The 18,271-nt window shown below is 48.0% G+C and overlaps 1 protein-coding gene across 5 annotated transcripts in view; it reads right to left on the reverse strand.

Moving 5' to 3' along the window:
- Positions 1-18,271, reverse strand: part of EPHA10 (EPH receptor A10) — a 41,414-nt gene that overhangs the window by 12,002 nt on the left and 11,141 nt on the right. For 2 of the 5 annotated variants that reach the window (XM_045476783.1, XM_045476787.1), the window contains exons 5-7: positions 17,456-17,806; positions 4,548-4,681; positions 1,591-1,762 (exon numbers count right to left, since the gene is read on the reverse strand). In XM_045476783.1, the coding sequence (XP_045332739.1) occupies positions 1,591-1,762; positions 4,548-4,681; positions 17,456-17,806 (657 nt within the window). The other 3 variants (XM_045476785.1, XM_045476788.1, XM_045476786.1) reach the window with 3 other exon arrangements.

Consider the following 18,271-nt stretch of genomic DNA (forward strand, 5'->3'; position numbering starts at 1 on the left):
CGAGGGACCCTGAGCCAGTGGCACCTAGCTAAGCCGCACCCAGATGCCTGGCCCACAAAAACCGCGAGAGAATAAATGTCTGCCGTTCGCGGCTACTCGCTTGGGGGTAATTTGTCATGCGGCAATGGATAACTGATACAGTGCTGAAGCACCGTCCCTCATTGTGCTCCTGAGCTGGGATCACAGCTCACTGGAAGAAGGGCTCTGCAGACTGGGAGGCCCATTCCCGCAGAACCAGGACCACAGCAAAGGAGGCTGGGGGTCCGAGCAGGGTCTACTCACTGAGAAGCACCAAATGAATGGAAACCCTCAGCCCGTTTCAGCGACCAGCCAGCCCCCAGCTCCTGCCCCCACCACGCCCACTCCAGCCCAGCCCGTGAGCCTTTGTTCAGGTGGATTCTACCCGAAATGCCTCCCCTGCGCGTCTTGGCATTCAAATGCTCCCTAGCCTTCAAGACAGAGCTCTAATCTCCTCTCGCCAGCACCTGGCCGAGGTCTGGCACAGACAGGCATTCAAGCAAGAAGTATCCTCTCTTTTCCCAGAAGCCTGACTCCCTCTACATTTTATCTCCACCTCCCTTTGGGCTCAGAGCTCTTCCTATCTTGGATTAGACTCGTGTAGCAGGTTGGAAAGAATTATTATCTTGACAGCTGGTGTCAGAATACCTCTTAGGGGGAACCGCCTTTGTCCAGGAAAATACTTTCATGAACTGCTCGGGGTAGACAGAGGTGAGATCCTGAGGGCGGGGCTAGCAGCAGGCAAAACCACCAAAGCCAGAGCTAAGCTGCTCATCGCTCACCATGAAAGGGAGTTTGGGGGTGGGGGGGGGGGTGGGGAGAAGAGGAGCCAGGGGAGGGAGGTGAAGGGAGGAAGTGGGCAGCACAATACCACGGAGAAGCCGGCACGGTTTTAGAATCGGGGGATCTGATGTCTGATGTACAGCTTTTGTTTTGTTTTGTCTTGTTTTGTCTTGATGACAGCTTTATTGGAGGAATTAGTCATGTACCGCACAATTCCCCCACTGAATGGGTACAATTCCTGTTGTGTTTTGTTTATTGCTGCAGGGCAGCCCCTTTGGGGCCCCAGCCTTCACAGAAGCCTGCCTCTCGCTCCAGGGCCTGGTGGGGAAAGGAATGACGTCCCGTGTGTGAGTCTGTATCATGGCAGAGGGAAAGCAGCAGAATGGGAAAGCATTTAGCCATCCGAGGAAGAAGTGACCGTGAGACTGAAACTCCTCCCCAAAAAATAGTCAAGAATCTTGGAGAGGGCACAGCATGTTTCTACAAGACCTGAGAGGTCTTGAGAGGCTGGGAGACTCCAGCTGGAGACATGGGTTAGAGTTGCTCGTGAGCCCCTCCCCTATGGGCTCCCCCAGGACAGGCCTCCCCACCCCCAACTTATTCATGTCACTGAATAGGCCCCAGTCAGCGGATTCCAAGTTCGGTAACTATTTAGGTTGTAATTGAGCTGTTCTGCAGGCTCCCTTAATTGCACAGAGGACCACCCCCTCCCCAGTCTGTCCCCCTGCCCCAGCCCCATGCCTGAGTTTTCTCTGCCCGGAGCCCTTTCCACATACACACATCACTTACCCTCCCCTGGGGTCTGCACTTCGATGGAGGGATTGAAGCTCTGAGTCTCCCAGGAGGGCCCCGGGGAAGCCGCCCGGATTTGAAAGACGTAGCGGGTAGCCGGCTTCAGGTTGGTGACAGTGACCGCGGGTGCCCCTGTCTTCACCGTGGAGTAAGTCTGCTCACTCTGACCCTGAGGAAGGACCAAGAAGTGAGGCCTGGACCCAGGGCCAGACCCACGCTCCTTGGAGAATGACAGGGGAAAGGAGTGGGGAGGTGGAGAAGGGAGAAGGGCCCTCAGGTGAGCAGGGACCAGGCAGAAGAAGCTGACTCCGACAGTCTGGGGAGGGCTCCATCCGTTTCTTCCACAGCTTCTCCAACCCCTCTCTCCACGCAAGTCCCCACCTGGGCTCAGTGGTACTTGTGGCGAAGAACAGTAAGAGAAACTTTAGAGAAGATGCTAGATCCTCCTTCTTGGGGATGGACATCAGGGTCTGCAAGTCCAGAGGGTGAGCAGGGCCTGATGTCACAGAGGAAAGAAGAAGAAACTGAACCCTGACACCTGCCCGGCCCTTGCCGGCTCACAAAGATTTTCCTCCTCTTTGTCCTCTGGTTTTCACAATGTCCTGCAAGGCATGAATTCACAGATAAGGAATCGGGGGCAGAGGGGTAGACAGACTTGCCTGAGGCCCCCACTAGACAGTGGGGACAGCAACAGCTGTCATGGAGTGAGGGTCAGCTTGCTGCCAGCTGCTATGCAGACTCTTTAGAGGCCTGACTACCTAAGTCCTCACAACAGTGTTTCCATCTTTTATAGGTGACAGTCACATCAAGGAAGGGGCAGGACGACACCTTCTTGATTCCTTGAGGTCCCGTGCTTTATCTCTATATCATGCTGCCCCTCAACATGTCTGAGAATGGGGTCTATTGGAGATGCTGTCATCATTTTGCCTCTGTCCCCACCCCCTGCCACCTTATTACAGCCCCTGCCACAACCACAGCCTCCCGATATCATGTGGCCCAGTTCTTTGACCATGGTATTCAGGAATGGGGCAGACGCTGACCCAAACCGGGCCAATCAGAATCTCCCTTCCAGGTATTTGAATGAGCCACTGAAAGACAGTGAGGCAAGGGCTGTGGCCCTTCTGAGCCAGGCAGGCTAGGGCCCGGGTGGAAGAAAGAGGCAAGACTGTCAACCCAGGCAGCTGTGATATGCCCTGAGCAAAGCCCCTCTGCAGAGGACGCGGGACCGGCACCCAGAGAGCAGAGTGTAGATAAGGAGCACTGTGCCTCCCAGATTTGTGGTCACTGGGTTCCAGGCGACGCCCTTGAAGCCTTTCAAACAGAGCCCCTCTTGCACAGGACCCTCTTTTCAAGGCTTTTTGTTCCCAGCAAATGCACACCCCCTAAGGGCCTGGAGCATCTGCCAGCTCAGCTTTGGGACTCTACTGCACAGCCCAGCTCCTTCGCAGTGTCCTTCTCTGCCATCTCCCAAATGTCAGGGTTCCTCAGAGCCCTGTCCTGTCCCCTCTTCTCACCCTCCCTGTCCTCCTAGGCCATGTCTTCTGGCCCCTGGCTTCATTCAGCTCCTAGCCCCGTGCAGAAAGGGCCCCAACTCTCTGTCCAGCGCCAGGCCTCTCCCTTGAGCTGGGACACCTGGATGTCCCAGAGGCCCCTGAACACTGCATGGGCCAAATCAAACTCATCCTCTTACCTCGATTCTGCTCCCCCTTTTCAGTCCACGGCACCCCATCCCCTAGATGGCCCAGCCGTGACTCAGGAGTTCCTCCTCCTTTGTGTTCACCAACCCCCCCCCAACCCCAAACTCACAGCCCTCAGTAGACTTCTAGTATTCAAAAACTATTATCTGACTCAGCCAAGAAGTCCCCTGAGTCACTCAGGAGTGAATGAAGCTCTGACACATTAAGTGCTGAAGATGAAAGCAAGGTTTCGCTTGAAGGAATAAGATTTGCACCAAGGTGAGAAGCAGTTTAACAGCAGATCACGTATCATATTTAAAGACAATACATTCAAGGAGGAAGGAGACAGTGGATCGGGATATATCTCCACTTGGCAAATCGAGGTTGAACTGCGACTATTGATTGACAACAGATACAAGAAGTTAGCAAAAATCAGCAAAAGCATCCTGTAAGAATCAATTGGCTAGGGGCGCCTGGGTGGCGCAGTCGGTTAAGCGTCCGACTTCAGCCAGGTCACGATCTCGCGGTCCGTGAGTTCGAGCCCCGCGTCGGGCTCTGGGCTGATGGCTCAGAGCCTGGAGCCTGTTTCCGATTCTGTGTCTCCCTCTCTCTCTGCCCCTCCCCCGTTCATGCTCTGTCTCTTTCTGTCCCAAAAATAAATAAACGTTGAAAAAAAAAATTAAAAAAAAAAAAAAGAATCAATTGGCTATGCGGGGTTTACAATATGGAGAAGCTGTGTATCTTTCCTTATTCCTTGTAAACGACATATGACACATCTTTTCTATAGTAAAATTGTCAGGGTAACTCATACACTCATTGTTCCGGAGAGTGGGGCGTTAAACATTGACCAGCACATGGTCAAGCCCCAGCAGACCACCTGACCTACCAATGTAGGTCAATTTGTAAATTTTGAAAGAGTATGGTACTTCAGCCTTCTTTTTCTTAAAAAGGGCTGCAAATTGCATATGGTCCGGCCACACAAGATGGGAATGAGTCCCTAGAGAAAGCTCTTAGTGAACTGCAAACACTAGGCAAAAGTGGTGACAATGGAGCTGATGACCAGTGAGGGGCAGGGAAGGGGACAGCCGACGAGCAGTGGGGTCCATGCACCGAGTCGAGGGGCGGATTGGAAGAAACTCAGGCCTGCCAAAAGCCACTTAGGAGGCCGGCGGATGTGTTCACAAGGAAAGTAAGAAGGGCTTTTGCCTCGAGGAGGTTGTGAAGAAAAGGACCACAGCCCGGAATGCAGCCTCAGGTCCCGCCCAGACCTCACCTCACCTTCTCGTAGTATCGGATCTCGTACTCCGTGCCGTTAGCCCCGGGAGCTCCGGCAGGGATAGGCTCCCGCCACGACAGGGACACACTCTGGGGCTCCACTCGGTCCCTCCGGATCTCATCCTCCTCCCAGGGCGCTGAAAGTAAGGAACACTCGGTTCTCGATGGGAACCCACCGTGGGGCAGGGCGGTGGGGCTGGAAGGGCGGGGCATGCAGGGTGGGGGTGGGGCCAGATGGGCGGGGCGGGGCCAGAAGCTCCTGAGGGGCGGGGCCTGAGTTGTCTTAGGACCAGAGGGGAGCCTGCTCTCACCTCACAGGTCTCAGCTTCCCTGTCTCTGCGAGCGAGCGAGCGAAGCGCCAAGCCACCTGCTTCTTGCCCACCCCCTGCATTCCAGCTGCACTAGTGGTGGCTGGTTCTAACACCCCAGGTTCTTTCTACATTTTCTGTGGTTTGGAGGCATTAAAAAGCATAGGAGCAGGAAGACCACCTACTTAACTCTTCTAACGGTCTGGTTGAGTCAATCCGCTCGGCACACACTAGGAATCGCAGGAAACTACCTCAATATAATAAAGACCATATGTGAGAAAGCCCCAGCGAGCATACTCAATGGTGGAAAACTGAAAGCTTTTCCTTGAAGATCAGGATCAAGGCAAGGATGTCCACTCTTAACGCTTCTAATTAACATAGTACTGAAGTCCTAACCAGAGAGCTGAGGCAAGAGAAAGAAAGAAAAGGCATTCAGATTGGAAAGAAAGAAGTAAAATTATTTCAGTCCACAGGTGACATAACCCTCTATGTAGAAAATCCTAAAACTTCCACAAGACCCTGTTAAAATTACTAAACGAATACAGCAAAGTTGCAGGATACACTGTTAACATGCAAAATCAGTCCCATTTCTACCTATTAACCACGAACAATCTGAACAGGAAATTAAGAAAGCAATCCCATTTACAATTGCAGCAAAAAAGAATAAAATATTTAGGAATAAAGTTAACCAAAGGAGTGAAAGACTTGTACACCGAAAATCAGAAAACATCGCTGAAAGAAATTAAAGAAGATACAAATAAATGGAAAGACATCGTGTTTATGGAGTGGAAAACTTAATATTGTTAAAATGTCCAGGCTATCCAAAGCCACTTACAAATCCAATTCAATGTGCAACAAAATTGTTTTTTGCAGAAATAGAAAAGAAATCCTAAAATTCATATGGAAAATCAAAGGACCATGAATAGCAACATGATCTTAAGAACAAACAAGGCTGGAGGCCTCACACTCTGACTTCAAAACACCGCAAAGCCACCATAATCCAAACAGTTTGGTACTAGTAAAAAGACAGAAATGTGGGCCAACTGAACAGAATAGAGAGCCCAGAAATAAACGCTCACTGATACGATGAAATGATTTTCGATAGGGGTTCCAAGCCCACCCAACGGGGAAGGGACAGTCTTTGCACCCAACAGTGCTGGGAAAACTAATTGTCCACATGCGAACGAAAGAATGAGGTTGGATCCTTACCTGATACCACATACAAAATTTAACATGAAATTAATTACAGACCTAAATGTAAGACCTGAAACCATAAACTCCCAGGAGGAAATATACAGGGAAGCTTCATGTCATTAGATTTGGCAATGATTTCTCAGATGTGACACCAAAAGCACAGGAAATGAAAGCAAACATAGACAAATGGCATCCCACCAAACTTAAAAACATCCGCACAGTAAAGGGAACAATCACCAAAATGAAAGGCAACCTATGAAATGGAGAAAAAAATATTTGTTAATCATATATCTGATAAGGCGTTAATATCCAGAATATATAAAGAACTCCTGCAATTCAACAACAACAAACCTACAAATAACCCAATTTAAAATGGGGAGGGAATTTGGATAGACATTTCTCCAAAGAAGACAGACCAATAACCGATAAGCACATGAAAAGATGTCTAAAATCACTAATCATCAGGAAAACACAAGTCAAAACCACAATGAGATATCATCTAGATCTGTGAGGATGGCTACTGTCAAAAACAAAACAAAACAGGGGCGCCTGGGTGGCGCAGTCGGTTAAGCGTCCGACTTCAGCCAGGTCACGATCTCGCGGTCCGTGAGTTCGAGCCCCGCGTCGGGCTCTGGGCTGATGGCTCAGAGCCTGGAGCCTGTTTCCGATTCTGTGTCTCCCTCTCTCTCTGCCCCTCCCCCGTTCATGCTCTGTCTCTCTCTGTCCCAAAAATAAATAAACGTTGAAAAAAAAATAAATAATAAATAAAAAAAAAACCAAAACAAAACAGAAAATAACAAGTGTCGGATGTGGAGAAACTGGAATCCTGTGCATTGTTGGTGGGAATATAAATTGGTGCAGCCATTATGGAAAAAAGCATGGAGGTTTTCCAAAAAATTAAGAATAGAACTACCCTGTGATCCAACAATCCCACTGCTGAGTATACATCCCAAGAAAATTAAATCACTATCTCGAAGAGACATCTGCATTCTCATGTTCATTGCAACATTATTCACAATAGCCAAGATATGGAAATAACTTAAGTGTCTGTTGATGGATGAATGAATAAAGAAAAGAAAATGATATATACAAAGGGATGTTATTCAGCCCATAAAAAAAGAAATTGTGCCATCAGCAAAAACATGGGTGAACCTTGAGGGCATTATGTTATGTGAAAGAAGAAAGACAAAGACAAATACTGCATGATCTCACTTATATGTGGAATCTAAAAAGCCTACATTCATAGAAACAGAGTAGATTGGTGGTTGCCAAGGGCTAGGAGCTGGGGAAATGGGAGACGTTGGTCAAAGGGTACAAACTTTCAGTGAGAAGACGAATAAGTTCTAGAGATCTAATGTAAAGCATGGTGACTATAGTCAACAGTACTGTATTGTAGGGGCACCTGGGTGGCTCAGTCCATTAAGCTTCTGACTCCTGATCTCGGCTCAGATCATGATTTCACAGTTTGTGGGTTCGAGCCCCACATTGGGCTCTGTGCTGACAGTGCAGAGCCTGCTTGGGATTCTCTCTCTTCCTCTCTCTCTGTCCCTTCTCCGCCCACGCTCTCTCTCTCAAAATAATTAAATAATAAAAATTAAAAAATAAATCTTAGGGGCGCCTGGGTGGCTTAGTCGGTTAAGCATCCGACTTCAGCTCAGGTCATGATCTCACAGTTCGTGGTTCAAGCCCCGCATCGGGCTCTGTGCTGACAGCTCGGAGCCTGGGGCCTGCTTCAGATTCTGTGTCTCCCTCTCTCTCTATTCCTCCCCTGCTCATGCTCTGTCTCTCTCTGTCTCAAAAATAAATAAAAACATTTTTTAAAAAAATCTTTAAAAATAACAATATTGTAGGGGCGCCTGGGTGGCGCAGTCGGTTAAGCGTCCGACTTCAGCCAGGTCACGATCTCGCGGTCTGTGAGTTTGAGCCCCGCGTCAGGCTCTGGGCTGATGGCTCAGAGCCTGGAGCCTGTTTCCCTTTCTGTGTCTCCCTCTCTCTCTGCCCCTCCCCCGTTCATGCTCTGTCTCTCTCTGTCCCAAAAATAAATAAACGTTGAAAAAAAAAATAACAATATTGTATTGTATACGTGGAAATTGCTAAGAGACATCTTAAGTGTTCTCACGACACACACACACTTCCGAGAGAAGATGCTGGAAAGGCAGCTATATAGGTGGTTTCAGGACTCACAAAAGGTATCTGGAAATGAGATGGAGACCCAACAGCCATCAGAAGGGGACTGGATGAAGCTTCCCAGGAGGAGAAAAAGAAAAGAAAAGCTTTTAGGAAACATACATTTAATTTAAGAGGCAGGTTGAGGAAGAGGGGCTTGAACACGACGAGCCAGAGAGAGAGCAGGAAAGCCAGGAGCAAATGAGATCACAGAAGCCCAGGGAAGAGAACATTTAAGAAGGTTCCCTCCTTCGGGGCGCCTGGGTGGCGCAGTCGGTTAAGCGTCCGACTTCAGCCAGGTCACGATCTCGCGGTCCGTGAGTTCGAGCCCCGCGTCGGGCTCTGGGCTGATGGCTCAGAGCCTGGAGCCTGTTTCCGATTCTGTGTCTCCCTCTCTCTCTGCCCCTCCCCCATTCATACTCTGTCTCTCTCTGTCCCAAAAATAAATAAATGTTGAAAAAAAAAATTAAAAAAAAAAAAAAAAAAAAAAAGAAGGTTCCCTCCTGAGTCTTCTGGTTATTAGCTTCCAGTCCATGAGCAAGAGACTCGGTTTCCTCATGTGTAGAATGGAAACAATTCTGACCTCCTTAGGCTCGCTGTAAGAATTTTATAAAGTGATGTATATGAGGAGCTTAGCACAATATCTGACACAGAGCAAGTGCTCCACACAAGTTTACTAACTAGAAGAGCCAGCGGTTGGCAGTATCATTTGCTGAGAAAGGACAGGGTAAGACTAGGATTCAAAGCGCCCTCTGGCTTTAACAATGTGGAGGCTCCTGGCGACTTTGGGGGATTGAGGGGAAGTAGATACCAGGTGGCTATGGGACAGGGCCCATGCAGCTCACTCTTTGAAAAGTGCATGAACATGGCTTCCGGTTTTAAATGGTAACCACCTAGCAGCCCCCACCTGCAGTCTCTTCCCAATTCTGATGAAAACAGAAAGGTACAGAAAGAGTTGAAAACTCAGAACATCAACGTAAGCTAGTCTAGACAGCTGAATGCCAGAATGGGGGAGATATGCCACTCCACCTACGAGAAAGCCGGTGGAACTGGACTGAAAAGTGCAATTGTCGTGAAGCCCCAGGCTATGCTGCCCACAGAGTGACACCGTCTCCCATCCTAAAAATAACCTGAAAGATGTTTTAATCCCTCCTCCCACTGTCTGACCCTTACAAAAAGGCAAGGTCTTTGTCAACAGGACAATGCACAGCCATCACTCTCCTGCATAGTTGCTTTGGAGGAAAAGTGTCCTTCCGTATCCCCCAGGAGTGCCTCTCGGCCTAAATCCACTGGGAGATGACAGCTGTCAGAAGAGACGTGGGTTCAAGGGGAGAGGAGAGAGAAAACGTCCCAGGATGGCACAGACCCTTGCAGATACAGGTGGACAGCAGAGATAGGAAGAGGCCAGGAATGTCGTGTTTTGGAGCTACATTTGTTGAAAGCATTAGACGGCCATACAGAGGTAGGAGACGGCTCCATTTCAGACCCACAGAGATACGTTAGATGAAAGCCTAACAAATCCTGAGACCGGAGCTCAAAACCGAGCCCAGTGCCCTCTCCTGCTGTAGGTGGATCTGTGATGAAATCCAGCCAGCGCCCACGGGGGACCGAGACCACAGCAGACACGAGTGGAAAACTATTCAACAGCCATGTCCCCCCTTCCTGGCCTGTGGAGCCCAACTTCTGATTCAGGGTCTACTGTCTCCCCCTGTAATTCCGATTGTTCTAAGACAGCTGTGTGGACTCATTTCCTGTGCCAATGACTGCGGTCGGGCTTATCATCCAGTTCTGGCTGATGTAAGGAGAAAGCAGCTAAGGGGAGGACGGACTCTGGAAAAGGTTTCTTGTCCTTAAAATGATACCTGCACGAAAGAAACAGTCCCTTTCTTCTGCTCTGGATGGTAAGGATGTGATGTCTGGAGCTACTGCATCCAACCTGCCACCATGAGGGAGCCAGCCTATGTGACAAGGACGGCATGGCACAGTAGAAAGACACAAAGAACCTGGGTCCTTGAGGACCCCGATGAGCTGCTGAAATAACCATGCTCTGACTCCACTCTTAGGTACGCTGAGAAACCATTTTCAGCGAAACATCAGCTGGATTGAGATTTACTGTTACTTGCAGCTGAAAAGCCTTACAAACCAACCCAGAGAGCAATTCACACATGGGTTTTTTGGCAAACACTAGCCATCTCCTTGTTCAAGAACAAGGAAAGAGAAAATGCCAAAAACATCAGGCATATGAGAAAAACATTTCAGAATAAATGAATGGTAGTATTATTTCTGAAGATTCAGGAGGCGCAGCTTCTTAAGAGGGATTTAGTGTGACAGAGAAACAAGAAAGGCGACTGTCTGGCATCCTCGAGAAGATGAAAGAAAACACAGCCTCCGCAAAATGGGGAGCAGAAGACCATGAAGGAACAACAGGCAGAGAAGAAAAAGAAAAAAGATGAGGCGAGGTAAAAGCGGAGGAGGTAAGCGAGGAGGCCTGTGGGGAAACTACGTGTGCATTAGGAAAACTGAAATATTTAAATTTTTTTTAACATTTATTTATTTTTGAGACAGAGAGAGACAGAGCATGAACGGGGGAGGGGCAGAGAGAGAGGGAGACACAGAATCGGAAGCAGGCTCCAGGCTCTGAGCCATCAGCCCAGAGCCCAACGCGGGGCTCAAACTCACAGACCGTGAGATCGTGACCCGAGCCGAAGTCGGACGCTCAACCGACTGAGCCACCCAGGCGCCCCAGAAAACTGAAATATTTAAAAGAAAATGCACTGCAGGGGCACCTGGGTGGCTCAGTGGGTTAAGCGTCTGACTTCGGCTCAGGTCATGATCTCACCGTTCACGGGTTCGAGCCCCCCGTGGGTCTCTTTACTGACAGCGCAGAGCCTGGAGCCTGCTTCCAATTCTGTGTCTCCCTTTCTCTCTGCCCCTACCCTGCTCACAGTCTGTCTCTCTCAAAAATAAACATTAAAAAAAAAAAAAGAAAATGCACTGCAAATACAAGGATTTTTAACAAAATCACAAGCAGAATGGAAACACCAAGTAGACAATAAGAAGAAATAGAATTGAATAATGTGTTTCATTTATATATGGAAAAAGCGAGAGAAAAACTACGGAACAAAAATTATACACAATGCCGTAGGGTAGCCAGGAAATAGTTAAAATGTTTACCATATCTTCGACCACAAAGAAAACTCAAGAACTACTTAAAAAACGAAAAGCTGTGCAAACCTCTTTCTCTAAGCATGGAGCAGTAAAATCAGAAACAGAAGAAAAGCAAATCGTCCAGAAATGAAAACACGTTCTCTAAAATAAATCTAGGCAAAACTACAATACTAGAAGAAAACACAGGTCTAAATCTCCATGACCTTGAACCAGGCAGTGGTTTCTTAGATACGAAACCACAGGCACAGGCAACCAAAGACTTCATCAAAATTTAAAACCTGGAGCTTCAAAAGGCACGACTCAAAGCGAAAGTTGTCTGCCGGAGGCATGACGGGGAGCTGGGCAAAACAGGGGAAGGGGGTCAAAAGACACAAACTTCCAGTTATAAAATAAGGAAGTCCTGGGAGTGTAACGTACAGCATGGTGACTATAGTTACCGATACTATGCTGTATATTTGAAGTTTGCTACGAGAGTAGGCCTCAAAATGTCTCATCACAAGAAAAAAAAATGTGTAACCACGTGTGGTGATGGAAGTTTACTAGACTTGCTGTGGTGCTCGTTTCACGATATATACAAATACGACTCATTACGTTGTACCAGAAACAGACATTAGGTTATATGTCAATTATACCTTGATTTTTTTTTTCAAAAAGTCACCGACAACCCACAGAGTAGGAGAAAATATTTGTAAATCATATATTTGATGGGGGTTGTTATGTGTTGCACTGTGCCCCCCCCCACAAAGATATGTTGAGGTCCTAGCCCCCAGTAACTCTACAATGTGACTTCTTTTGGAAATAGGGTCTTCACAGTGAGATTCAAGTTAAAATGGGGTCGTTCAAGTTGGCCCTAATCCAATATGAACGATGTCCTTATGGAAATTTGGACACAGAGACAGACACTCACAGAGGGGAGACAATACGAAGACACACAGGGAGAAGAGCCATGTGCCTGGAACAGGCATCTACAAGCCAAGGAAGACCAAGGACTGCCAGCAAACAGGAGGCTAGAAGCAAGGAGGGATCCTCTTCCGGAGCAGAGAGAGCATAGCCCTGCTGACCCGTTGATTTCTGACTTGTACCTTCCAGAAGTGTGAGACAAGAAATTTGTTTTAAGTCATCTAATTTTCAGTACTTTGTTACAAAAGTCCTAGAAAACGAATACAAAGGTCTAATACCCAGAATATATATATATATATATATATATATATATATATATATATATATATATATATAATTTTTTTAAGTAGCTCATAACTCAATGGCAAAAAGAAAACCCAGCATATGAAGAGATGTTCAGCATCTCTAGCCATTAAAGAAATGCAAATCCAAACCACAGGGAGATACTGCTTCACATCCACTAGGGTGGTTGTAATCAACAAAACCAGTAACAAGTGTTGGTGAGGATGTGGAGAGACTGGAACCCTTGCACACCGCTGGCGGGAAGGTAAAATGGCGCTGCTGCTTTGGAAAACAGTTTGGCAGATCCACAAAAAGTTAATTCGTTCCAGAAGAAGATAAAAAGCCAACCGTACGTCTCAGTTCTAGAGGCTGGAAATCCCAGATCAAGATGCTTACAGATTTGTTTTTAACTATTTTTTAAAAAAATTTTAATGTTTATTTACTTTTGAGAGAGAGAGACACACAGAGTGTGAGCAGGGAAGGGGCAGAGAGAGGGAGACACATAATCTGAAGCAGGCTTCAGGCTCTGAGCTGTCAGCACAGAGCCCGATGCTGGGCTCAAACCCACAAACTGTGAGATCATAACTTGAGCCGAAGTCGAACGCTTAACTGACTGAGCCACCCAGGCGCCCCAAGATGCTTACAGGTTTGTGTCCATAGTACTCTGGTAGGGTTTCTCCTCCTGACCTACAGACACCATTTCTTGCTGTGTCCTCTCCTGGACTTTCTTTTGTGTGCACAGAGCAGCTCTGGTGTCTTCCTCTTCTGTAAGAACACCAGTCCTATGGGACCAGGGCCCCGTCCTTAACATCTCGTTAAACGTACTTACTTCTTTAAAGGCCCCATCTCCAAACACAGTCACATTGGGAGTTGGGGCTTCAGCATTATGAATTTGGGGAAGACACAATTCAGTCTATAACATCATATGACCTAGCAATTTCACTCCTACACATACACTCAAAAAAAGTGAAAACATGTTTCTACAAAAACATGTACATGGGGGCGCCTGGGTGGCGCAGTCGGTTAAGCGTCCGACTTCAGCCAGGTCACGATCTCGCGGTCCGTGAGTTCGAGCCCCGCATCGGGCTCTGGGCTGATGGCTCAGAGCCTGGAGCCTGTTTCCGATTCTGTGTCTCCCTCTCTCTCTGCCCCTCCCCCATTCATGCTCTGTCTCTCTCTGTCCCAAAAATAAATAAACGTTGAAAAAAAAAAAAAAAAAACATGTACATGGATATGCATAGCAGCATTAGTCATGATAGCCAAAAAGCAGACACAGCCCCAAGTCCATAAACTGATGCATGGATAAACAAAATTGTGGTATACAATGGAATATTACTCAGCCATATAAAGGAATAATATACTGATACATGGACAAACCTTGAAAACATTATGCTAAACAGACAAAAAAGGCAGACACAAAAATTCACATGTTGTAGAATTCCATGTATCTGATATGCCCAGAATAATCAAATCTATAGAGACAGAAAATAGATTAGTGGTTAGAGGGTGTTAGAGAGGGCAGGAGGAATGGAGAGAGTAACTATCAATGGGTTTCTTTTGGGGGTGATGAAAATGTGGGCTGCACAACCATGTGAATATATGAAAAAGCACCGAATTGTATACTTCAAAAGGTATGTGAAATTTTAGGGCATGTAAGTATCTCCAAAAAAAGTGACAATACTAATGAGATGTATGATGTATAAAAACATACTGGATGTGACCAAAGTTATACTCAGAGGAAAATTCATAGGCTTAAAATATGAAAACTAAGCTCTGAACTCATCTAAAAAAAGGCTTCAGGAAAGCAAGAGGGTGGTATTAATAAAGATAAAATCATAAAATAAATGACAAAAGTACAGAACACTGGAATTGATTAATTCAAGAACTGATTGTCATAACCAGTAAAATAAACTTCCAGCAAGGATAATTAATTAAAAAGAAATCACAAGCACATAACATCAAGAAAGAAAAAGCACAGTTACACAGATACTGAGGAAAGCTTTAAAACGTATGTCTCTAGGCTACTGAATTAGAAAAATATCAAAATATTTGCTACGAAAACACAAATTAACAAAACTCATTCAAGAAGTATGGAAAAGATTGGGAATATCATTAAAATTTCCCCCAAAGAAAGTGCAGACCCCCAAAAGCAGTTTTGCATGCCTTCAAAGAATGATAATTAATGCTATTTAAATTGTTCCAGAGCAGAGAAAAAGAAGAGTTTTTTTCTGATGCCGTTTCCAAAGCCGGCAAAACTTAACAAATGCTAAAACTTGACAAAGGACACAATAAAAAAAGCACTAATCTCTCTTATAAATGTACACGGAAAAATATTAAAATATAAGCAAATTAATTCAGCAAAATATTAGAAGAATAATACACTCACATACAGTAGGGTATAATCTAGGAGTGCAAAAAGAGCTCACACTGAAAAATCCATGAATAGAATTCATCATGCCAACAGCTCAAAGGAGAAAAAACATTTGGTCATCTTGAAAGATGCTGAAGAAGCATTTTATAAAATTAACATTCCTGATTTTTTTTTTAAGCTCAATAAAAGACGAAAGCATTCTGGGGCACCTAGGTGGCTCAGTGGGTTAAGCGTCCAACTTCAGCTCAGGTCATGATTTTGTGGTTCCTGAGTTCAGACCCCACTTCAGGCTCTGCGCTGACAGCTCGGAACCTGGTGCCTGCTTCAGATTCTGTGTCTCCCTCTCTCTGCCCCTCCCCCACTCACACTCGGTTTTGGCCTCTCAAAAATAGATAAACATTAAAAACAATTTTTTTTTAAAGTGAAAACATTCTATGGCCAAGGGGTAAAAGCATGGGGAGCTCTGGTGGTTGACAGACCTGAGTTCAAAGATGGGTATCTACTTACAAGCTGGGTGACTTTGGACAATTCACTTGTCCTCTTAGGCCCCAGCTTCCTCATTTGAAAGATGATTAGGGGCGCCTGGCTGGTTCAGTCGGAAGAGCCAGTGACTCTTGATCTTGGGGTTGTGAGTTCGAGCCCCACATTGGGTGTAGAGATTACTTAAATATTTTAAAAACTGAAAGATGATTACCATTCCATTTAAACGAATGAATGTAGAAAATCATATTGCAAGATCCAGCACCAAACACAGAGCAGCATTCAATCAGCGGAAGCTTAGTATTTTTATTAATAAAAGGAAACAGTATCTCAACACGATTTTTAAATCCATCTATATCAAAATAGGATGTTAATATGAAATACCAGATAAAAATCTCATATCACATATATTATACAAAAGGGATTTTATAGTAGATAGTTCTAGATATGGATAGAGAGATAAGAAAAAAATGTGGAAGGATACACTCCAAGATATTAATAGTTGTATATCTCTGGGTAATAGGATTATGGGGGCGTTTTCTTTCTCAATATTGATTTTTTACATGTAAATGCAATAGCAAATGTTAAGTCATAATCGAGATAGTAAAAAACAGAGCAAAACTGTTATTCCAAAAAAACAGACAAGTTGGAAATCTCTCCCAAAAGGCAGAGAAAATGGATTAAGAGCTAAAAATGATAAAGCGAGTGACAAGATTTGAGAATCAGAAAATGGATGTACAACCTAAGGCTTAGAGAGATTCTTAAGAGAGATATTGGAAGCTATCAGAAATTCTAGTCAAAGCAATAACTGAAAAAAAGTTTTCTCCAGGAATACCAAAAAAATGTGTGCAGATCACAAGTTTTACTATGTACCAGCCAAACTCAATGAAAAGAGTTCAGGGGCCCCTGGGTGGCGCAGTCGGTTGAGCGTCCGACTTCAGCCAGGTCACAATCTCGAGGTCCGTGAGTTTGAGCCCCGCGTCAGGCTCTGGGCTGATGGCTCGGAGCCTGGAGCCTGTTTCACATTCTGTGTCTCCCTCTCTCTCTGCCCCTCCCCCGTTCATGCTCTGTCTCTCTCTGTCCCCCCAAAAAATAAATAAACGTTGAAAAAAAAATTAAAAAGAAAAGAGTTCAATATTGGTCAAGTTTTATTTTCACTAGTAGGTGAAAGAATCACACACACACTCACACACACACACACACACACACACACACACACACGCTACTTACACAAGAATAAAAATCACCCTGGCCTCAGACTTCTCTGCAATACAACTGCTAGAAGACGGGGAAGTCGAGTCACAAACCAATCAAATCTCAGGTATGAAAAGGCTCAGAAACCACACTCACTTTCTTGCAAAGGGTACTTGAAGGATTACCTGAAGGTGCACCCCAGCTGGGTGAAAGACAAGTAAAAGTAATTTTCGAGAGTGGGGATGGTGTAGCCTAAAAGGAGTGGAGGTCATCATTTACTCCTCTCTAGTCCAGACTCAGATAGATATGTGACCGCTCCGTGTTGACTAGTGACTTCTATCGTCCCTACGGTCTGACCCTAAGTGCTTCCTTGCTCTTCTCGGGGACCAGGAAACAGGGTGACCGATGCTGCAGGGATGGAGGCTGGGGGCGGGGGGCGGGGGAACAGCACGACAGAACCCCTCTTTCTGAGACAGTAAAGGAGGAGAGACGACTCTGCCCTTCCTGCTGAAATGTTTAAAAAGGGACAGCAAAAGGTGGCGGGGCTCTCCGCTCTTTCCCGCGGGAGATGAGAGGCAGGGCAGCCGCGAGCTGGGTGCGGTGCCAGGCTCTCTGCGAGGTCGGGAGCAGGGGCGCCCACTGCCTCCCGCGGACTCCCGGAAACGCCCGCAACCGCTCTGGCCCGGCGGCACCGCGTCACCCGCGTCCTCAGTCCCTCCCCCGGGGTCCTCGGGCAGGGCTGGCCGTCTGCGGGGGGTCCCCACCGTCAGGGACGTCGGTGGGGGCCTCGCCTCCGGGGGAGACGCGGGGAGCCCGCTCTAAGCGGAGAGGGGCGCGGGCGGCCTTACCCCCGGGCCCGGTGGACACGGTGACCTGCGCGTAGGTGGCTCCCGCGGCGGCAGCCGGGCCCGACACGCCGTTGAGCGCCGCCACGCGCACGGTGTAGCGCGCCCCGGGCCGCAGGTGGAGCAGCGTGGCGGCGCGCTCCCGCAGCCCGGCCTGGCGCGGCACGAAGGCCACGCGCGGCCCGCACGGCTCGCACGCGCCCGCCGGGCCCTCGCGGCCGCAGCGCAGGCACAGCAGCGAGTACGTGACGTCCGAGCGGCCGCCCGAGTCGGCGGGCGGCAGCCAGCGCAGCCTCAGCGCCAGCGGCGAGCGGCTCAGGCTGTACTGCAGGTCCCGCGGCGCCGACGGCGGCCCTGGGGGGCGGGGCGAGCCGGGGCGGGGGGGGGGGGGGGAGGGGGAAGGTTAATGAGGGGGGGGCAGAAGGGGCGTGGAGGTGGAGGGGAGGGACTGGGGGGGTAAGTGAGGCCATTGATGGGGGAGAGACGGAAGGGGGCGTGGGGGCCAGTGAGTGGGGGGAGGGCCAGGGAGGTGGGAGGAGGTTAGCGAGCGGGCGGACGAGGATGGGGTTGCGGGGCGCAGCGCTGAGTGTGAGGGGCGGGAGCCCCCCTCTGGCCGGGGCGCAGGGTGAGGTGAGGGCGTGGGGGGGTGGTCCACTCCACGAGAAGCCGGCCTCATCCCTCCGTCCTCTGGACTCTTGCCCTGGTTCTTCCCACCCAAGGCCCGGGCCCCATCCCCACCCCCGGCTCCCCTCCCTCCACCCCGCCGTCTGGGTCGTGGCCCCCACGCCCTTCCCACGCTCACCAGTGCGGAGCCCCCTG

Source organism: Leopardus geoffroyi, chromosome C1 (genome assembly GCF_018350155.1).
Source record: "Leopardus geoffroyi isolate Oge1 chromosome C1, O.geoffroyi_Oge1_pat1.0, whole genome shotgun sequence".
Taxonomy (NCBI): domain Eukaryota; kingdom Metazoa; phylum Chordata; class Mammalia; order Carnivora; family Felidae; genus Leopardus; species Leopardus geoffroyi.